Source organism: Orbicella faveolata, unplaced genomic scaffold (assembly GCF_042242905.1).
Source record: "Orbicella faveolata isolate gen_17 unplaced genomic scaffold, um_ofav_v1 contig_25, whole genome shotgun sequence".
In the NCBI taxonomy this organism is placed as follows: Eukaryota; Metazoa; Cnidaria; class Anthozoa; order Scleractinia; family Merulinidae; genus Orbicella; species Orbicella faveolata.
This window is the reverse complement of record NW_028301553.1, coordinates 10,999,154-11,022,500: the sequence shown is the minus strand read 5'-3', so window position 1 is coordinate 11,022,500 and position 23,347 is coordinate 10,999,154. Positions and strand designations below refer to the sequence as shown.

At 38.6% G+C, this 23,347-nt stretch overlaps 2 protein-coding genes across 4 annotated transcripts in view; both read right to left on the bottom strand.

Annotated features, from left to right (window-relative positions):
- Window positions 1–14,610, bottom strand: part of LOC110044046 (uncharacterized) — a 25,757-nt gene extending 11,147 nt beyond the window's left edge. Inside the window, exons 1-3 of one of the 2 annotated variants that reach the window (XM_089293611.1) lie at window positions 14,311–14,610; window positions 12,444–12,491; window positions 9,258–9,287 (exon numbers count right to left, since the gene is read on the bottom strand). The gene's annotated coding sequence lies outside the window, so the exon portion shown is untranslated. The remainder of the gene's footprint in view (window positions 1–9,257; window positions 9,288–12,443; window positions 12,492–14,310) is intronic. The other variant, XM_089293613.1, reaches the window with a different exon arrangement.
- A 3,578-nt stretch (window positions 14,611–18,188) lies between these two features.
- LOC110059425 (uncharacterized) overlaps window positions 18,189–23,347 on the bottom strand; it is a 37,355-nt gene continuing 32,196 nt past the window's right edge. Inside the window, exons 5-6 of one of the 2 annotated variants that reach the window (XM_089293663.1) lie at window positions 22,345–22,467; window positions 18,189–20,538 (exon numbers count right to left, since the gene is read on the bottom strand). In XM_089293663.1, coding sequence (XP_089149789.1) covers window positions 20,453–20,538; window positions 22,345–22,467 — 209 coding nt within the window. In that variant the 3' untranslated portion in view covers window positions 18,189–20,452. The remainder of the gene's footprint in view (window positions 20,539–22,344; window positions 22,468–23,347) is intronic. The other variant, XM_089293662.1, reaches the window with a different exon arrangement.

Sequence of the window (23,347 nt, the reverse complement as noted above, 5' to 3'; positions counted from 1 at the left end):
ATTTTCGCAGCGTAAAATTTCACCATGTTAAAGAAACACCCAAGATGTTATTAGCCTTTTGGCGCTGGTGAAAATTGTTGCAGCATCTCAGCACAAAAGACAACGAAAGAAATCTTCGTCAAGATTTGTTGACAATTGAAAACACCGACTCGGACTTGAAAGTCTACACGCTGCACTATGCAAATGAGCTACTTAATGTACGCGTCAGACTTTCCTTTCAAAAACTTTCGCAAACTTGCCAAACAAACAGAAACAATAAGACACTATCAGAAACAGGTCTTAGTTATGAAGCATTGGTTGGGAAACTCACAAATTAACTCAATACCAGATTAGAGTTTCTTACATAACTTTTCTTTACAGAACAACCGCGTACAACTAACGCGAGCAGACATTATTCATTCACAGCGCGAAATTGAAGTCTTGTTTTCGACCCTGAACAGCTCACCTTTGCCATAAGCTCAGAGCATAAAACTGCATATAACAGCCCTGGTTCTTATTCCTTGCCTTATTCCCTACCATCCTATGAAAAATCTGCAAGAGAATCTCGCAACTCTCACCATTTGATCACGCAACGGTTTAAAACAGGAAACAACGACTCACCGTTACTTTCGTTCCTTCTGCTGTTACAGAAACGATTTTAACTTCCCAATGTCCTTGTGAGCTGTTCTGTAAAATATTTCCAGTAAAACAGCGAGCATAAACGGCCATAAAATTCGACAAGGTCGACAATGTTTATATTTGAGATGAGACACTGAGTGGCACGCACAGTCTTGGCTGTTTTCATCGTCTTGCTCAGTCGAGAGTCCTATAATAATATGCTTCAAACCGTAGTAAATTAGTTTCTCTTGTCCATATGCCTAATGTCGACTCATGAGTAAATAACTCAGTCCCCGTACACTGAATAAACAACTCGAATGACCTCTGAGGTCAGGAGGTAACCTGATTTGTCGTTATGTTACTTTTCCCCGGTTTCACATTACACACGTAACGCCGTATTGAACATCACGGGATTTAGTTGAATTACGGTATTCAAAATCTCTTTAAAGACATTTCAATTTAAAAAGAAACTTGAAAAAGCAACATTTTGACATAACTGTTAGCTTCTAAGATATCGTTTATAGATGCAGGATACCCTGACATGATTTCAACACTGGATTGATCTCTTTGATGTCGACGTGATTCATAGTTTTGCGCTTAGTACCATTTGGCATACATCTAAACGTGCGCAAAGATAAATACTCAAAAATAAGAAACCGTTTATCTGCAGGAAAAGTTGGACCGCCGAAGATAATAATGTTTTAAATTTTGCATATTATTTATTCGAGTAACGCAAGCTACCTGCTTTCAGTAACGCTTCGTGTCGCTTTGCAAAAGTGACAAACTTTACTCTATGTAAATAAAGGTTTAGTTACATTTGTTTCATTCTTTTATTTTTCTAATCTGAAATTTCTGTTATATAGACTTAAGATTTTCTTTTCAAATTTACCGTTCAATTTCCTATCCCGGCCATATTTGAAGACATTCCTTCTCATTTGATTGCTGTAAAACTTTACAATCACATATCTTAAGGAAGTTCAATATTTGCCTTTGTCGTTGAAGGCGTCAAAAGTGTCAGACATTTATTATTTACTTGTTGAAGTTGTACTCTTAATAGTTTTAAGATGCGCTTGTTAATACAAATCAAACATGTTCACTTCCTTATAAAGTTATTGCGATATCTGTCAAGAGCAGCATGACATTTTGTGTGAAAAATTAAACAAACATTTAATACATGATCCTCATTTACAGCAGCACAGAGTTCATCCGTTTTAATGCTAATATGGCTTTTTTAAAGTATGTCCAGGTAGATTCTTTTACGGCGAACAGGCTTGGGTGGCACTTTTAATTCCCTTTTTCCTTTCCCACTTTCTCTTCTCCATATATGCCTGCTCGCAGGCTAGTGCCTCTCAATACAAATGCAGATTGCATTCTGCTTTCGGGAGTATCAGCCGTTACGACTTTCGAAATTACTTTTTTTGGGAGTGGGGTGGGGGTGGATTAGCGCTACTTCTAAAACCTAATCAGAACAGCAAAATTGAGCGTTATAAGTGACTGAAATGACTAAAACACAGAAACACAGGCTGTGCCGTTTTAGTTAGCAAAGGCTGGTGATATACGAGCAGCGAGAGCGAAGCTTATTTTTTTCGCGTGAGATTCACGTTTTCAGCTCGTTCCTTTCGTGCCCCTAAATCACGCATTCCCTGCCAAGGGAATTATTTATCTCCACTTATAGTCCGTGTAACTGACGATGTCTGGGGATCTGACCCGGATAGTCGCTGCTTTAAAAACCACAGGCGGTGGTGCTATCCAATGGGATCGTTCGCTCCTTTGACTCACATTCGATATTTTTAACTATATACCCTTGTAGACCATGCTGAATTTTCAAAATCAGGTCGTTTTCTACACGTTGTATCCCTGAAACGAAGTCGGTGACCCCCATTTTTTTTTCTTCTTTTTTTTTTCAGTTCTGACACAAGTAACTCATTATCTGACTGGCGTAAAAATTTAAAAAAATATATCTCCTGGAAAATTTTCGCGCAAACGTCCTCAAACACGGCGTTACGCGTGTAATGTGAAACCGGGGAAAAGTAACATAACGACATATCAGGTGACCTCTTGACCTCAGAGGTCATTCGAGTTGTTTATTCAGTGTACGGGGACTGATTTATTAACCGCGCGGCCATGGGCCGAGCGGGGTTCATGTTCTACCCTTGGTTTATTTTTTTTTATTTTTTATTTTGTCGGAGACCAGACGCAGATCTCCACTCGGCCAACTTTGAATTACGCAATCTGTAATGTTTACTCGCCAAACCTTGTTTCTTCAGGGTCAACAGAAATCTCAGATTACAAAATCACGCCGAACCTACACGTTGCAAAAAAATCTCTTCAAAACCCTGATGCGATATATCACTTTAGCGTTAATAGCTACCTCATATCGGCAGTATTAAAATCTATTCGTTAACAATCCAGCTTCATCATATTAAAATTTCAACGAAATCGAACAAAACCAGAACTAAATATTATTAGATTTTTTTTGTAACCTAGCTTCATTGCTTGAGTCGACAAAGGAAGCGACGTTCGCCCATAGCCACCGAAACACATTAACATAACCAGTGAACCTACGTTTCGGTCAAAAAAATCCAGGATTATTGCCTGAAAGCTGAAAATTCAAGAGGAACATCTTTTTCGAACTTTTCTCAAGTTATTTAGACAAAAAAAATTACCTCGGCGGACTCCAAAAGAGAACGAAACAAAAAACAGAACGAGACAGTGAGAAGAGCCGATAATTTATTCACCGCGTGGCCTTAGTTACGTTCAAGTTAAAAAAACCTTACTTCTGGATAATTTCAGCCTTACAAGGCAGCAACTGGTCCCAAATTACTTTCTGTATCCTTACAAATGTCCTGACTTCCATCTCCGAAAGATTTGGCCGCAATTTTTTTAGCAAATAAACATTTCGCCGACAGCAATCACCATTACGGTGGCTTGCAACTAATTCGCTAACTTTACAAAACCCTCCCGAGGTGGGGATATGACGAAAAGAGCTGAAAAATGATGGCCGGAAATAGAGTAATTTTCTCAGCTTCCAGTGTGCCAAATTTGCAGGAAATAGGTTCAAAACCGATATTTTTTTTTCGTTTTTTTTTCTTCGGGTCACTCATGCTACCAAAACAGTTAACTTTTAAAAGCGCGGTTGTAAGATCTTAAAGATCTTCTTGTTTACTCATGAGTCGAGATGAGGCATATGGTTATGAGAAACTAATTTACCACGGTTTGAAGCGTATATTCTATCATATTTTTAAAGGACTCTCGACTGAGCAAGACGATGAAAACAGCCAAGACCGTGCGTGCCATTCAGTGTCTCATCTCAAATATAAACATTGTCGAATTTTATGGCCGTTCATGCTCGCTGTTTTACAGGAAATATTTTACAGAACAGCTCACAAGGACACTGGGAAGTTAAAATCGTTTCTATAGCAGCAGAAGGAACGTAAGTAACGGAGAATCGTTGTTTCCTGTTTTAGACCGTTGACTTCCAAAGATTAACCTTGGGATTTGCATAAAATTGAACTCGCTTACATGCCGTAACATTTTATTTTACTGACGGAGAACATTTGAATTCCCAGAGCTATAACTTTTCGGGTGAAAAAACAATAACCAAGGTTTCCTAAAATGTAGATATTTTGACCAAATGATATATACCAGAGGCCATTTATACTAGTCAAAGTTGGCCTTTATTTATTCGTTGCCAAGACACACAAATGGCGTCTGTACAAATACCCTTCGTTAAAAAGCTACAAACAAAGCTTTAAGAAACTTATTACACAATTTTAAAGTATAAGAATGAAATAATATTTGTGCCAAGTTTTGTTTTCATAGGATTGTTTTTACGCCCCCGCTATTTTCGTAAAGAAGCGTGAAATTCTGAGCATTTTAAGCCGCGAAAACCGCCATTATATGCAAATTTCGAACTTACTTAAATTTTGGCCGTAAAATAAATCGTTGGAACTTTAAACTATTTTTCCTTGAATAAGTTCACTTAAAGGTATGTTTCGGCGAAATAAAAGAAAAATCGATTTTTCGTGAGTGTCTTCCAATTCTCGACACTCTCAGAAAATCACTCTTAAACTTCCGCGTGCCGAGACACACAGCTCAAGATAATACATTGGAGAAGCTGAGAAAAATATAGACGAACCGGTAAAAGTTTATTTTGACCTGTAAAGAAGGCAAAAGAGAAGATGTCACTATATTCAAGCTTAGAAATTAGCCATATTACCTTCTACATATCACTCGACTTGCGAAGAAACCCAGCCGTCGATATTCTCTTGCCGACTTCCCAAGAAACATTTGTCCACTTCTCAGAAGAAAAGCACTTAAAAAGCTGCTAAAAAAAAAAAAATTGCCAATCCATTTCCCTGCTAACTGCTAAACTAGTTGGTAAAATACCACGAAACGCGAAGCAAAATCATAACAAGCTGACGTGACCAGCGTGCCGAAAAGAGCCTCATTTGGATGTGTGAACTCGTGCTAGGCTTCCCGGTAAATTACACTTTTCCCCAGGCCCTCGTAAAATTACATCTCTCCTAGCTATGAAGCTGTAAAGATACACAAAATCTCCATGCTATTGGAAAGAGGATCCTTCAGAATCGTATTAGCAAGTTTCGTTTTATTTCCAACTTTAAACGTTGTCGAACAGGACGTAGTCTAACTTTTTCAACTGCAAATTTCGCCTTCAAGATTTTTTAGGAAAAAATGATAGGGGCCCTTTTCAAAAACTGTATTAAGAAATCTATAACTTGATACAAAAAAGTCCTTCATTAATGAGGATTAATGTACTTCTAAAACCATCTGAAAAATTCCTCACGTTCTAATGACGTGAGCAATGACGTCACAGCCCCAAGTTCAAACATAGTGTATGTTCATAAAAATATTTAGTAAAACGTAAGTTCCAGCCAAAAAGAGATATACCCCTCGACGTAGTCCTGCACTTTTTTCGCTCATGCCAATAGCCCCCTTAATTGTCAGACGGCAGAAGTCTCGTGGCCATTTGTAAATAAATAAATAAATTAACTTTGTTTAACGAGGGTAGCACACAACAGTCTTACGACTGACAAACCCGTGGCCCTCGAATTCCCGATCAAATTGGAATTTAGAATTGTTGATTTTTTTAAATGCTCCATAGCATTACCCTTTGAAATATGTGAAAAGCTTTCCAGTTGTTCGATGCATTTTCTTACACAGAGATAATGCGCACTTTTAGACATTGTCACGTGACTTACGACGTCATCGCACCAAATTTGCAAAATATATATATATATTTCATGGCAATTGTTTTTTCGTGTAATGTAGCAACCTTCCAGACTTCAAAACTGACATAGTCCCAGACTTCAAAACTGACAAAGCTATTTAAGATGCAAATTTTTCAGCTGCGAAATATGCTGGGAAAGTTATTATTATAATTATTGTCATTGTTATTATTATTATTATTATTATTGTTATTATTATTACTCTTATTATTGTTAAATTTATTATATTTATTATTTATTGTTATTATTATTATTCAGCTCTTCTCAATATATTTCATTTCTGTAGTAATAATAAAAATAATATTTTTCTTAAAAAAATAATAATTATTTGCAGCACAAAACTATTTACAATAACTATTGTAACAAACTCATTAAAAAAGCAAAATGTAGTTTACAGAAATTAACAAAATTGAGAAGAGCTGAGAATTGGAATGTTTGCGTTTTGTGTCATCGATTGTACGCAAGAATTGATCAAAAAACACACGAAAATTACTCTCAAACTTTAAAATGCACATTCTACCGATTATGGAATCTTACTCGTCCTCGCATTAGTACTATTAATAGTATAATATCATGGGTGACAAATTACTCCTTAATTTTGGTGCGAAATTTCAGCGTTAATTCATAATTTCACATGTGAAATTGCAAAATTGCTATGGCAACATCTCTTGTATCTCGATCAGTGCCAAGATGGCGTCGAAATTTAAGACGGTGTCCATTGAAGAAGTTACGGAATTAAAAGAAGCGGCAGAAAACTTAAATACGTGAAAGAGCACAATTAACTGGGTGAGTGTTTTTGAGAAGTAGTGAGACGAAAATAGACTTGAGAGAAACCTAGAGATGAATCTTCCTGAGCAGTTGGATGACTGAAGTACTCGAGCGGTTTTACGCCTTCGAGTGTAAACAAGACAGAACCGCTTACGAACCTGGGTCCCTAAAACTGATTATCTAACCACTCAGTCCGGAAAACGGTGTTCAGAAAGCTGAAGGCCAAGGGAGTTCCAAACTCAGTGGCCACGTTTACAATTTCCACAACTGTAATGTGGTGATAAACCAAGGACATGCCGGGCATGCTAACGCTTAGGCCCGGTTCATACGTCGCATTTCTGCCATGTCGAATTCAATTCAACGAATTAAATTCGACAGAAATTCGACGTCTGAATCGGCTGCCGCATTTCTGCCGCACGTTCGACTGGTCTTGTCGCATTATCTGACAGAAATCCGACACCGATTCAGACGTCGAATTTCTGCCGTGTCGAATCTAATGCATACATTATGTTAATGTATTGAGCATGCGTAAATGTTTTCCCGTCAAAGAAAAAGAGGAGACTTGGCCATTCTCGACCCAATGCAACCTGAACATATTGCAACACATACTGCTCCGTTGTCAGCCTTCTCCTTCTCGTTCCATTGGTGGTCAATTTTTCGCAAAATTAAAGTCCTTCTCCCTCAGTATTTTCGTCCGCCATATTGAATACCCTCTGTTTAAAACATTTTCCGCTGGCCGATATACCCGACAGTACAAATTGTGAATTAAGTGCGATACAAGTGCGACGTATGAATCGACAGTCGCATTTCTGCCGCACTTAATTGAATTGAATTCGATACGGCAGAAATGCGACGTATGAACTGGGCCTTAGTGCACAACAAATTAAGCCGTGATGTATAATTTGTCTGCAGCCATGCTCCTTGCCAGCTCTGAAGGTTTTTCAACTTTGTGCATTTTCGCTTGACTTTCATTTAGGCAAATTTTCTTAGACCATAAAGTAAATTTTTAGTGATAATTTTACTTCAAAACAAACTATCAAAACTTTATATGGCCTCGTGCAAAATTTTAGTTTTAGCTTATTTCAATGAGCGCCGTTGTCATTTCATTCATCAGTTCATGACGAATTAGAGCCAATCATTTAAGAAAGATTTGACAGTTGCCTTAATTTTGAAACATTATGAACGAGCACGAAGAATTCTAAAGGTTTTTTTTGAGAAGAAACTCAGAAAATTAAGAACCTTAGCAATAATGTGTGCTTTAAACTAAAACTATATTCTTCTTAATGTTCTCGGTTTTCTGGCGATAGAATAAACCAGTAAAAAAGTTACGGTTGTGAGCGTAATTTGTCACCCACGATATTAAAAGGAAATCAATTGGTTTTCTCGTGAAATTAGGAAATAATTTCCTAATTTCACTGGTCACCATTTGATTACACATACAAATACGGTCTAGGTAACAGCAGACACGTAAAGATTTTAAGGAAAACGACCAATTTTTTAAGTTTAAAAGACATGTTTCGACAGAACTTCTGTCATCTTCAGTTGAATGAATGATTACAAAGCAAGTTGAATAATAAGTAGACAAAAATGTCAATTAAGACAAATAGCAACAACAGAACGTTCTGTTGTTACTATTTGTCTTAATTGGCATTTTTGTCTACTTATTATTCAACTTGCTTTGTAATCATTCATTCAACTGAAGATGACAGAAGTTCTGTCGAAACATGTCTTTTAAACTTAAAAAAATTGGTCGTTTTCCTTAAAATCTATACATACAAATACCAAATTGATACAAAAAATACTGAAATTTGAGCGCGCGCACCAGGCTCATCTAACACTTAAACAAAGTGATTATATTGATTTGTTTTCGCCCCTTTCTGAGCGCGCTCAAATTGCCTAAACCGCCAAGCTACGCAGGCTAAACAGTTTATTGTTGATGTCGTCAAGGATTTGTTTTCTAATCTTGCCGATCTCCTGTTTTGACAGGGTAATTAACCTGTACCCGTCAAAACAGGAGATTAGCAAACAAATCCTTGACAACATCAACAAGGAGCTGCTGAGAGACAGGAAAGTAAACCAGTGGAAAAACACCTCCTCGGTGCTACAATGGTTCGAAAATTTGCCTAACAAACACAAGTGCGTTTTCATAGCCTTCGATTTACTGGAATTCTATCATTCCATATCAGAGACGCTACTCAAGCGTGCCCTTGACTTCGCAACCAATTACGTGAGCATTTCCCATGATGATCGTCACATGATCCTACAGGCTAAACAATCCCTCCTTTTTGACAGAGAAACACCGACACGCTCTTGGACGTCACTCATCTATCCACCATGCAGGTATTTATTTCATGGTGCATGCGTGGATTTATGTGATAAATGGAAATGTGGTCAAACACGGTCTTTCGTGTTTGATATATTACGTAAAAAAACACTCGCGTCTACTGTATGTCAGTGTCCGTAACAATGACGAAATCGAGATCCTCATTTATGTAAAAGATAAAAATCAAAAAAAGAATCTTCACTACGCGTGACAAAAGAAATCAAATTTTAGGGACAAACCCCGGAACCTGGTATTTCTTCAATATCCACATAATAAAAAGTATCATCATTCACTTTCATCGCTAACTACCTGGAACTGACCTTGATCATCCACGGTACTTACTCTCAATACTGCGGTTAAGGAGAGAAAAACAAAAAATTAGACAAAAGAGGGAGTGTCAAAGACAACCATATATAGGCGTTTCCAGCATAATAAAAGCCAATTCTAAATTTTCAGTTACCGGTTACCGTTTTACAGTTTGGTGTAGAAACAACATTTTTTGATCCAAAACATCTAAATATCGATATCAAAGAAAGTTTTCCATTATTACTTCTTGTAGAAACAACAAATAAAGCGCTAGAACAAAAGACAACGAAAACAATGATAATTCTCTACGAAAATTAGACTTATTCACACGTTCTCCTTTACGCAAGGGTGGGAAGTTTGATCCGTTATAACGCGAAAAATCATTTAAAAAAATCCCCTCTTTCGCAACGGCATAGTTTCACTTGTGCTTCAACCTTCGCAATATTTCTCACCCCCATCCCAGCAAGTAATCGTAAACAGCCATACAAAATAGGGTCGACGAAACCTTAGACCTACTTTGTGCCACATCTACAAAAAGTTATAACTTTTTTTGAAATCCATTGCGATGAAACAGTATTATCCAAATCAGTACATGAACGACTGTACCATCCATCACAAGTATCAGAATAACCACCAAAACAGCGATGATGGTGGAAGCCACCTTTGCGCTTTAATAACTTTGAATTCCCTGCGAGTATTACCCTCAAACCTTCGGAATAGCACAGTAAGTTAATTAGGCCCTTTGCTTATCGTAATCGTAAAGAAAATCATTCGACAGAGAGCTAAAATGCTTACCATCTTACAAGAGACGGTCGGCGTAACCTTTGACTTGCCTTATGTCATTTTCAAAGAGCTATAACTTTTTAAAAATACATTACGATGAAACAGAACTATCCAAATCAGTAAATGAACGATTGCGCTATCCATCGCGAGTATGAGAATAACTATCGCAAAAGCGATGATGCACTTATTATGCAGCAAAATCACACCATAGCTTAATTTAGCAACCGTTTATCGACTTCCGGCTCTAACAAACTGTGCGCTTTAATGACTTTGAATTCTTTGCGAGTATTACCCTCAAACTAACAGAATGGCTCCCGTTTTACAAAAACTACGCTCGGCGTGACCTTTGAATTGCCTTGTGTCATTTTCAAAGAGTTACAACTTTCTTGAAATACTACGCAATGAAGCAAAATCATCCGAATCAATACATAACAACCGCACTATCCGTTGCAAGTATTTAATTTTCCAGGGGTAGCTCAAAAACGACCACTCTCCTTGCCTGGTATTTCCTTGGAAAAGTCTTTATTAACTAAAAAATTCTCTTTGTAAGTCGAAGAATTCATCTCAAACGAACCAAATAGAGCATTAAGCTCCCAATCCTGCACTTGCAAAAACCCTTCCCTTGAAAGGAGTTTTTGAGCCCTTACACGTTCATTTTCCACACTGGCCCACTGGCGCACTGGAATCCACTTCAGATATGGAATTTGGTCTGCGACGAAAGATATGACGCCTTCGTCGTTCTCCTTTTCCGAGATGCCATCCAACTGGGGCTTGTCTTCTTATCAAAGGACTTTGGTACTTGTAAAAACGAGTTAAAATTGGTAAACTAACGTAAAAATGACGTCTTTCCGACGTCCTCAACATATTTTGGTGTATTTTTAGATGTGATCACTAGCTCGTGGTAAAATAATGGAGTCTGTGGCGTCAGGTAAATCTCTCTACGGGATGGCCGGTACCATGGTTATGTCGGAGGGTGTTTTAGTCAACTGGACAAAAAAAAAAAAAAAAAAAAAAAAGAAAAAAACACTTGTTCACCAAGCCGTTACACTGGCTAATGCCATTGATTATTTGTGGTCAAATGTTTGATATTACCACCGAAACTTCGTCCATTTGATTTGACGGTAAAAATCATATAGATAGAACGATGCATTCAATCCCACTTGCCTTTAACACTGTCAAAGATGGACAAAACCACACTGCCAATTTTGCGCTTTGCACCTCTTTGGCTCTCACCATCTCCTCAGAACCCAGAATGGGTTCGAGGCGTAATAAAAAGTGTTATTATTTACTCCTATCGTAAACTACTTGGAACTGACTTTCAGCACCTATCAAACTCAACTTCCGGCGAATAATATCTGTAGATTTGAGCGAGAAAGAATAACAAAGGAGAAAACGTAGGTTATCTGATCACTTTCAATTTCCGAATTGCGCCATTATAAACACGTCCTTCAGCACGCTGAGACCTAGGAAATATGGTCACGTAAAAACAAATCCCTGCAGAGATGCTAGGTTGAGGTTACTAATATCCCATAATGCACCGCGTTTAATCCAAGTACATGATGATGGCGATCACATAGAAACTAGCCTTAAGGACCGCTTATCTCTGTCTATAGCGATATCTCAGCAACCCGCTGACCACTTTCCATATGATCGCCACGATCGCTACAGAATAAAGTAGAAATGATCGACATGACCCGGATCAAACGACGACATAGTGCGTACTGGTATATTGACCATCGCAACAATCACTACAATATCTGCAGAAATGGTTTCCGTATTATCGCAACGATCACGGTCGGGATAGAACTGAAGTCCATATCTGAGATTGTCTTGACAACGATGGCTACGATCGCTAAAGAGTTGATTCCATATGATCCTATATATAGCCATTAAGTTTGGCGCGTTTTCCATATAAATCAAGTGCTCGAATGTTTCATCGAGTAATTTAACGTTAAAAAAGTCAACTAATATATTAAAAAAATATACATTTATTTGTGGTTGTTTTCACCCACTCTCAAAGATGGGGACGAAACCACCCAAACCAATTACGAGCCTTGCACCTCTTAAACTTCATCCTTTCTTCGTTTGGTCAGTTTAATATTTTCCGAATTAAACCATTATGTTTTGTAAACTTCTCAATAAAGCAAGAAAGCAACATGCGTATTTCATACAAATCACGAAGTCGTATCAGAACTGGACAAAAAAATTAATCTGATTTGACTTTTAAAACTCAAATAAATACAGCAATAATACAATCACTTGCTGAATATCACTGTCAAAGATGGGGGTAAACCACACTGCCAATTATGCCCTTTGAGCCTCTTTGCTTCTCGCAATCTCATCGGCACCCGGGATGCTTTCATGGCGTAATAAAATGTGTTATTGTTTACTTGTATCGTAAACTACCTGGAACTGACCTGCATAGTCTGTGCCGGTGTCGACACTGAACGTCCTTGTTCTCTGAACTAAATCAGTAGAAAAAAAGTTGAGAGTAAAGATAGGTTATGGCCGCTTTAAATATCCCGAATTGAGCCATTATGTTCTGCAAACATCAAAGACACTGAAAAACATCGTCGTCTCGATAGATGTTTTTGAAACGTTCTCCACTCATGCTTGATAATGCAGATAATTTTATCCCAAAGTTTCATTACCACTGATTCACTGGAATCCTTTCGAATTAAAATATAAACTTTTTTGGCTTGAAATTTTGTCACGTGACCCCAGCTGCAAAGGGCCTATCACAGCGACGGCTTCGATTGGTAAAGAGTTGATTCCATTGATTGAAAGATCGCCATTAGGTTTGCCGCATTTTGTCACACCTTACACACCTTATAGGGGATATTACACGGTGGCCCACAGGTATGAATTTTATGTTCGAGTGGCAAAAAACATTGTTTTTGCCACTCGAAAATAAAATTCATATCTTTGAACCAATGCGAAATGTTCTTTTTACCATATAGCCAAAAACTGTAGAAGCAAATCGATAGCACAAACCATACATGAATTGGAACTCGGCGGTTGGAATATCTTGAATGTCTCTTCTTTGGTTTACTTTAAAGAGTCTCTCTGAATAGTTTTGAGCCTCTTTCTGGGTACCCTGGGTACCCCGAGACCGTTTTCGTCGCGCGCATTTTTTTTGTTTGTTTGCAAACCTTCGATTTTTTTAAGCAGATCTTCTTGTTATGGATTGAACTCATTTCTGACAGAGTAATAGTGTAATTCACAGCCGAAAAATTATCTAGTCTCTCTGCATAAATAGCTTGTCGTTTTTAGACCTTTTAATTGCCTCCGATGGTTTCTTAAATAATTGGTTGATGAGAACTGAGGTGACAGATATTTTTGCGTTTTGACGCATTTTATTTTTACTTCATTTCTTAGCATTGGTCATTATTCCATTTTTTTAACGCGAATTTTTAAATCTTCACTTCAATCCTGAGATCTTCGTTTTTTACAGCGGTAATCGTCGCGTCTTCCGAATGTTGCGATTCGAGTCGATTCCATCGAATCGACACGACTCGTCTCCCCTGATGTCGAATCGTCATGCCGGAGGTCGATTTGAGCGAGGCTTAGAAAATATGGCGCATCTGGGCTATTCAGGGTCGGTGGAGAATGTTGTCGATGCGAGTCGATTCGATTCGATCGAATCGACACGACTCGTCTCACACTTTCCATGTGATCACCACGTGCACGATTGCTACAGAGAAAAAGAAAAATGATCGGCAGGACTCGGATAAAGCAATCACGTAGTCCATACTAATATACTGACCACTGCAGCGATCACTACAATCTCTATAGACTCGTTTCCGTATTGTCGCAACGATAGCCGAGATAGAACTGAAGCCTATCTAAGCGATTGTTTTCAAGAGTTATTTTCTTTTGATCGGAAAGATCGATCGCAAACCGGGTTTTCCGCGTTTTTATATAAATCAGGTGATCAAATCTCTCGTATCAGAACCGAATCAAATCAGGAGGTCAAGTCAAGTCTCTCGTATCAGAACAGAAAACAACTTTCAGTCCATTTGGCGGAAAATAGTCAAATAGATATAATGTATTCATGCGTTCTTGCTTTTTACCGCTGTCAAAGACAATAATAATAATAATAATAATAATAATAATAATAATAATAATAATAATAGTAATAAATCTTTAGTGAGGATGCCAACCTCACTCGAGATGGGGGTAAAGACACGCTTTGGGCCTATTTGGCTATCATCATCTTATTGAAACCAATATTTGTTCATGGCTGTAATAAAAGTGTTATTATTTATTTTCATCGTACACTACCTGGAGTAGGATCGCTGAGGACGACCGTTTCAACCGATTCTTCAGGAGGTATCCTTGAGGAGGTATCTATTGGTTTCCTCTTGTTAGTCACTGCTCTCCAAGGTCTTTTGGTCAAACCACGTCCTGTTTATAAGAAACTTATAATTATATCCTTCCTTTATTTGCATGATCGATCTTCCATCCTTTTCCATTATTTCAACCGGCGTTAAGTTGGTCAACGTTTTAAGCTGTCTGTCTGGCTATTTTGTCAGCTTTCTAGTTTGTTTTCCGTTTTCTCGTTCTATTCGCCCGCCCGCCCGCCCGTCAGCCCGACTGTAATGGCAAGCTGCATATACAACGGTTTTCAACTGAGTGTCGAAAGTAATCAGGCCCTGTCCACACTTCACCGGAGAAATTTAAAAGCGCAGCTTCATTTCTAGGGTTAGGCATATCGTCCACACTAAAGCTGGAGCTTTTCCAACCTCGTTTCCAGGGTCCTCTCCCTCCCTCCCTCGAGAAAGTACCCTGGTTACGGCTGGCCTCTTGTCTATGTATACAAATCAAATCCGCACAGAGGGTGAGTCTTTGACTTAATTTTGTCAACACTGTCTATGGAGGTGAAAGTTGCGCTGCCTTACAGACGTTATTTCGAAAGTAAGCAAGTTATTTTTCAGAGATCCTGCCTGACCGGTGCTTCCTTTCCAGCTGAACTTCTTTGAGTATGAGATGTTGATTGAGAGCGAAGTTTGGTTATTTTCACTACTTTTTTAAATAACCGTCAACATCCTGCTTCGGATTAGTTTAATCAGTTTTTCACAGCACAAAAATTAAATAACCGTCAAATTTTGGATGGGATGCATTCAATTTAACGAGAAGCTAGTCTCTCGACCGAAAATTGGACTTACCGCTAAACAGTTTTAAAACGAAAGCCGTTGGATTTTGCAAACGCGCGGCCGATGTCGTTGTTGTCCAGTTGTTCATAACATTTTTCACTGCAAGAGAATCGAATGACCGTCAAACTTTCGATTGGATGAATTTAATCAAATTCAGAGTCTCTTGGCCAAACACTGGACGTATCAAACTCTAAACGAATGCATCAATGCCGCCGTTGTGATTTTGCCGATCGAAAAATATAAGCTTAAGCTAAATCAAGCTTTAATATTCAGCGCGCAGACGTTGTTGATGTCAAGTTCTTCGTAAAACTTTTTCGCCGCAAGAGAATGGAATGACCGTCAAACTGTCGTCGAGAGTAATTCAATCAAATTCAAAACTACCTTTGTAGGCGAACATACGACGTATTTAACTCTAACGGAACGAGTAAATACCTTCGTTGTGATTTTGCCAAATGAAAAATAAAATCTAATTCACTCAGTCCGGAAAACGGTGGTCAGAAAGCTGAAGGCCAAGGGAGTTCCAAACTCAGTGGCCACGTTTACGATTTCCACAACTGTAATGTGGTGATAAACCAAGGACATGCCGGGCATTTTAACGCTTCGTGCACAACAAGCCGTGATGTATAATTTGTCTGCAACCATGCTCCTTGCCAGCTCTGAAGGTTTTTCAACTTTGTGCATTTTCGCTTTACTTTCATTTAGGCAAATTTTCTTAGACCAGAAAGTAAATTTTTAGTGATAATTTTATTTCAAAACAAACTGTCAAAACTTTATATGGTCTCGTGCAAAATTTTAGTGTCAGCTTATTTTAACGAGCGCCGTTGTCATTTCATTCATCAGTTCATGACGAATCAGAGCCAATCATTTAAGAGAGGTTTGACAGTTGCCTTAATTTTGAAACATTATGAACAAGCACGAAGAATTCGAAAGGTCTTTTTTGAGAAGAAACTCAGAAAATTACGAACCTTAGCAATAATGTGTGCTTTAAACTAAAACTATATTCTTCTTAAATTAATGTTCTCGGTTTTCTGGCGATAGAATAAACCAGTAAAAAAGTTACGGTTGTGAGCGTAATTTGTCACCCACGATATTAAAAGGTAATCAATTGGTTTTCTCGTGAAATTAGGAAATAATCTCACTTGCGTTTTGTCAAAATTCTGATAGTTTCCCTCGCCTAAAGACTCGGGAAATTATCAGAATTTTGACAAAACGCGCGTGAGATCATTTCCTAATTTCACTCGTCATCATTTGATTACATATACAAATACCAAATTGATACAAAAAATACTGAAATTTGAGCGCGCGCACCAGGCTCATCTAACACTTAAACAAAGTGATTATATTGATTTGTTTTCGCCCCTTTCTTAGCGCGCTCAAATTGCTTAAACCGCCAAGCTACGCAGTCTAAACAGTTTCTTGTTGATGTCGTCAAGGATTTGTTTTCTAATCTTGCCGATCTCCTGTTTTGACAGGGTAATTAACCTGTACCCGTCAAAACAGGAGATTAGCAAACAAATCCTTGACAACATCAACAAGGAGCTGCTGAGAGACAGGAAAGTAAACCAGTGGAAAAACACCTCCTCGGTGCTACAATGGTTCGAAAATTTGCCTAACAAACACAAGTGCGTTTTCATAGCCTTCGATTTACTGGAATTCTATCATTCCATATCAGAGACGCTACTCAAGCGTGCCCTTGACTTCGCAACCAATTACGTGAGCATTTCCCATGATGATCGTCACATGATCCTACAGGCTAAACAATCCCTCCTTTTTGACAGAGAAACACCGACACGCTCTTGGACGTCACTCATCTATCCACCATGCAGGTATTTATTTCATGGTGCATGCGTGGATTTATGTGATAAATGGAAATGTGGTCAAACACGGTCTTTCGTGTTTGATATATTACGTAAAAACACTCGCGTCTACTGTATGTCAGTGTCCGTAACAATGACGAAATCGATATCCTCATTTATGTAAAAGATAAAAATCAAAAAAAAGGATCTTCACTACGCGCGGCAAAAGAAATCAAATTTTAGGGACAAACCCCGGAACCTGGTATTTCTTCAATATCCACATAATAAAAAGTATCATCATTCATTTTCATCGCTAACTACCTGGAACTGACCTTGATCATCCACGGTACTTACTCTCAATTCTGCGGTTAAGGAGAGAAAAACAAAAAATTAGACAAAAGAGGGAGTGTCAAAGACAACCATATATAGGCGTTTCCAGCATAATAAAAGCCAATTCTAAATTTTCAGTTACCGGTTACCGTTTTACAGTTTGGTGTAGAAACAACATTTTTTGATCCAAAACATCTAAATATCGATATCAAAGAAAGTTTTCCATTATTACTTCTTGTAGAAACAACAAATAAAGCGCTAGAACAAAAGACAACGAAAACAATGATAATTCTCTACGAAAATTAGACTTATTCACACGTTCTCCTTTACGCAAGGGTGGGAAGTTTGATCCGTTATAACGCGAAAAATCATTTAAAAAAATCCCCTCTTTCGCAACGGCATAGTTTCACTTGTGCTTCAACCTTCGCAATATTTCTCACCCCCATCCCAGCAAGTAATCGTAAACAGCCATACAAAATAGGGTCGACGAAACCTTAGACCTACTTTGTGCCACATCTACAAAAAGTTATAACTTTTTTTGAAATCCATTGCGATGAAACAGTATTATCCAAATCAGTACATGAACGACTGTACCATCCATCACGAGTATCAGAATAACCACCAAAACAGCGATGATGGTGGAAGCCACCTTTGCGCTTTAATATCTTTGAATTCCCTGCGAGTATTACCCTCAAACCTACGGAATAGTACAGTAAGTTATAATCAGGCCCTTTGCTTATCGCAATCGTGAAGAAAATCATTCGACAGAGAGCTAAAATGCTTACCATCTTACAAGAGACGGTCGGCGTAACCTTTGACTTGCCTTATGTCATTTTCAAAGAGCTATAACTTTTTTAAAAATACATTACGATGAAACAGAACTATCCAAATCAGTACATGAACGATTGCGCTATCCATCGCGAGTATGAGAATAACTATCGCAAAAGCGATGATGCACTTATTATGCAGCAAAATCACACCATAGCTTAATTTAGCAACCGTTTATCGACTTCCGGCTCTAACAAACTGTGCGCTTTAATGACTTTGAATTCTTTGCGAGTATTACCCTCAAACTAACAGAATGGCTCCCGTTTTACAAAAACTACGCTCGGCGTGACCTTTGAATTGCCTTGTGTCATTTTCAAAGAGTTACAACTTTCTTGAAATACTACGCAATGAAGCAAAATCATCCGAATCAATACATAACAACCGCACTATCCGTTGCAAGTATTTAATTTTCCAGGGGTAGCTCAAACACGACCACTCTCCTTGCCTGGTATTTCCTTGGAAAAGTCTTTATTAACTAAAAAATTCTCTTTGTAAGTCGAAGAATTTATCTCAAACGAACCAAATAGAGCATTAAGCTCCCAATCCTGCACTTGCAAAAACCCTTCCCTTGAAAGGAGTTTTTGAGCCCTTACACGTTCATTTTCCACACTGGCCCACTGGCGCACTGGAATCCACTTCAGATATGGAATTTGGTCTGCAACGAAAGATATGACGCCTTCGTCGTTCTCCTTTTCCGAAATGCCATCCAACTGGGGCTTGTCTTCTTATCAAAGGACTTTGGTACTTGTAAAAACGAGTTAAAATTGGTAAACTAACGTAAAAATGACGTCTTTCCGACGTCCTCAACATATTTTGGTGTATTTTTAGATGTGATCACTAGCTCGTGGTAAAATAATGGAGTCTGTGGCGTCAGGTAAATCTCTCTACGGGATAGCCGGTACCATGGTTATGTCGGAGGGTGTTTTAGTCAACTCGACAAAAAAAAAAAAAAAGAAAAAAACACTTGTTCACCAAGCCGTTACACTGGCTAATGCCATTGATTATTTGTGGTCAAATGTTTGATATTACCACCGAAACTTCGTCCATTTGATTTGACGGTAAAAATCATATAGATAGAACGATGCATTCAATCCCACTTGCCTTTAACACTGTCAAAGATGGACAAAACCACACTGCCAATTTTGCGCTTTGCACCTCTTTGGCTCTCACCATCTCCTCAGAACCCAGAATGGGTTCGAGGCGTAATAAAAAGTGTTATTATTTACTCCTATCGTAAACTACTTGGAACTGACTTTCAGCACCTATCAAACTCAACTTCCGGCGAATAATATCTGTAGATTTGAGCGAGAAAGAATAACAAAGGAGAAAACGTAGGTTATCTGATCACTTTCAATTTCCGAATTGCGCCATCATAAACACGTCCTTCAGCACGCTGAGACCTAGGAAATATGGTCACGTAAAAACAAATCCCTGCAGAGATGCTAGGTTGAGGTTACTAATATCCCATAATGCACCGCGTTTAATCCAAGTACATGATGATGGCGATCACATAGAAACTAGCCTTAAGGACCGCTTATCTCTGTCTATAGCGATATCTCAGCAACCCGCTGACCACTTTCCATATGATCGCCACGATCGCTACAGAATAAAGTAGAAATGATCGACATGACCCGGATCAAACGACGACATAGTGCGTACTGGTATATTGACCATCGCAACAATCACTACAATATCTGCAGAAATGGTTTCCGTATTATCGCAACGATCACGGTCGGGATAGAACTGAAGTCCATATCTGAGATTGTCTTGACAACGATGGCTACGATCGCTAAAGAGTTGATTCCATATGATCCTATATATAGCCATTAAGTTTGGCGCGTTTTCCATATAAATCAAGTGCTCGAATGTTTCATCGAGTAATTTAACGTTAAAAAAGTCAACTAATATATTAAAAAAATATACATTTATTTGTGGTTGTTTTCACCCACTCTCAAAGATGGGGACGAAACCACCCAAACCAATTACGAGCCTTGCACCTCTTAAACTTCATCCTTTCTTCGTTTGGTCAGTTTAATATTTTCCGAATTAAACCATTATGTTTTGTAAACTTCTCAATAAAGCAAGAAAGCAACATGCGTATTTCATACAAATCACGAAGTCGTATCAGAACTGGACAAAAAAATTAATCTGATTTGACTTTTAAAACTCAAATAAATACAGCAATAATACAATCACTTGCTGAATATCACTGTCAAAGATGGGGGTAAACCACACTGCCAATTATGCCCTTTGAGCCTCTTTGCTTCTCGCAATCTCATCGGCACCCGGGATGCTTTCATGGCGTAATAAAATGTGTTATTGTTTACTTGTATCGTAAACTACCTGGAACTGACCTGCATAGTCTGTGCCGGTGTCGACACTGAACGTCCTTGTTCTCTGAACTAAATCAGTAGAAAAAAAGTTGAGAGTAAAGATAGGTTATGGCCGCTTTAAATATCCCGAATTGAGCCATTATGTTCTGCAAACATCAAAGACACTGAAAAACATCGTCGTCTCGATAGATGTTTTTGAAACGTTCTCCACTCATGCTTGATAATGCAGATAATTTTATCCCAAAGTTTCATTACCACTGATTCACTGGAATCCTTTCGAATTAAAATATAAACTTTGGCTTGAAATTTTGTCACGTGACCCCAGCTGCAAAGGGCCTATCACAGCGACGGCTTCGATTGGTAAAGAGTTGATTCCATTGATTGAAAGATCGCCATTGGGTTTGCCGCATTTTGTCACACCTTACACACCTTATAGGGGATATTACACGGTGGCCCACAGGTATGAATTTTATGTTCGAGTGGCAAAAAACAACATTGTTTTTGCCACTCGAAAATAAAATTCATATCTTTGAACCAATGCGAAATGTTCTTTTTACCATATAGCCAAAAACTGTAGAAGCAAATCGATAGCACAAACCATACATGAATTGGAACTCGGCGGCTGGAATATCTTGAATGTCTCTTCTTTGGTTTACTTTAAAGAGTCTCTCTGAATAGTTTTGAGCCTCTTTCTGGGTACCCTGGGTACCCCGAGACCGTTTTCGTCGCGCGCATTTTTTTGTTTGTTTGCAAACCTTCGATTTTTTTAAGCAGATCTTCTTGTTATGGATTGAACTCATTTCTGACAGAGTAATAGTGTAATTCACAGCCGAAAAATTATCTAGTCTCTCTGCATAAATAGCTTGTCGTTTTTAGACCTTTTAATTGCCTCCGATGGTTTCTTAAATAATTGGTTGATGAGAACTGAGGTGACAGATATTTTTGCGTTTTGACGCATTTTATTTTTACTTCATTTCTTAGCATTGGTCATTATTCCATTTTTTTAACGCGAATTTTTAAATCTTCACTTCAATCCTGAGATCTTCGTTTTTTACAGCGGTAATCGTCGCGTCTTCCGAATGTTGCGATTCGAGTCGATTCCATCGAATCGACACGACTCGTCTCCCCTGATGTCGAATCGTCATGCCGGAGGTCGATTTGAGCGAGGCTTAGAAAATATGGCGCATCTGGGCTATTCAGGGTCGGTGGAGAATGTTGTCGATGCGAGTCGATTCGATTCGATCGAATCGACACGACTCGTCTCACACTTTCCATGTGATCACCACGTGCACGATTGCTACAGAGAAAAAGAAAAATGATCGGCAGGACTCGGATAAAGCAATCACGTAGTCCATACTAATATACTGACCACTGCAGCGATCACTACAATCTCTATAGACTCGTTTCCGTATTGTCGCAACGATAGCCGAGATAGAACTGAAGCCTATCTAAGCGATTGTTTTCAAGAGTTATTTTCTTTTGATCGGAAAGATCGATCGCAAACCGGGTTTTCCGCGTTTTTATATAAATCAGGTGATCAAATCTCTCGTATCAGAACCGAATCAAATCAGGAGGTCAAGTCAAGTCTCTCGTATCAGAACAGAAAACAACTTTCAGTCCATTTGGCGGAAAATAGTCAAATAGATATAATGTATTCATGCGTTCTTGCTTTTTACCGCTGTCAAAGACAATAATAATAATAATAATAATAATAATAATAATAATAGTAATAAATCTTTAGTGAGGATGCCAACCTCACTCGAGATGGGGGTAAAGACACGCTTTGGGCCTATTTGGCTATCATCATCTTATTGAAACCAATATTTGTTCATGGCCGTAATAAAAGTGTTATTATTTATTTTCATCGTACACTACCTGGAGTAGGATCGCTGAGGACGACCGTTTCAACCGGTTGTTCAGGAAGTATCCTTGAGGAGGTATCTATTGGTTTCCTCTTTCTAGTCACTGCTCTCCAAAGTCTTTTGGTCAAACCACTTCCTGTTTATAAGAAACTTATATTTATATCCTTCCTTTATTTGCATGATCGATCTTCCATCCTTTTCCATTATTTCAACCGGCGTTAAGTTGGTCAACGTTTTAAGCTGTCTGTCTGGCTATTTTGTCAGCTTTCTGGTTTGTTTTCCGTTTTCTCGTTCTATTCGCCCGCCCGCCCGCCCGCCCGCCCGCCCGCCCGCCCGTCAGCCCGACTGTAATGGCAAGCTGCTTATACAACGGTTTTCAACTGAGTATCGAAAGTAATCAGGCCCCGTCCACACTTCACCGGAGAAATTTAAAAGCGCAGCTTCATTTCTAGGGTTAGGCATACCGTCCACACTAAAGCTGGAGCTTTTCCAACCTCGTTTCCAGGGTCCTCTCCCTCCCTCCCTCGAGAAAGTACCCTGGTTACGGTTGGCCTCTTGTCCATGTATACAAATCAAATCCGCACAGAGGGTGAGTCTTTGACTTAATTTTGTCAACACTGTCTATGGAGGTGAAAGTTGCGCTGCCTTACAGACGTTATTTCGAAAGTAAGCAAGTTATTTTTCAGAGATCCTGCCTGACCGGTGCTTCCTTTCTCTCTGAACTTCTATGAGTATGAGATGTTGATTGAGAGCGAAGTTTGGTTATTTTCACTACTTTTTTAAATAACCGTCAACATCCTGCTTCGGATTAGTTTAATCAGTTTTTCACAGCACAAAAATTAAATAACCGTCAAATTTTGGATGGGATGCATTCAATTTAACGAGAAGCTAGTCTCTCGACCGAAAATTAGACTTACCGCTAAACAGTTTTAAAACGAAAGCCGTTGGATTTTGCAAACGCGCGGCCGATGTCGTTGTTGTCCAGTTGTTCATAACATTTTTCACTGCAAGAGAAT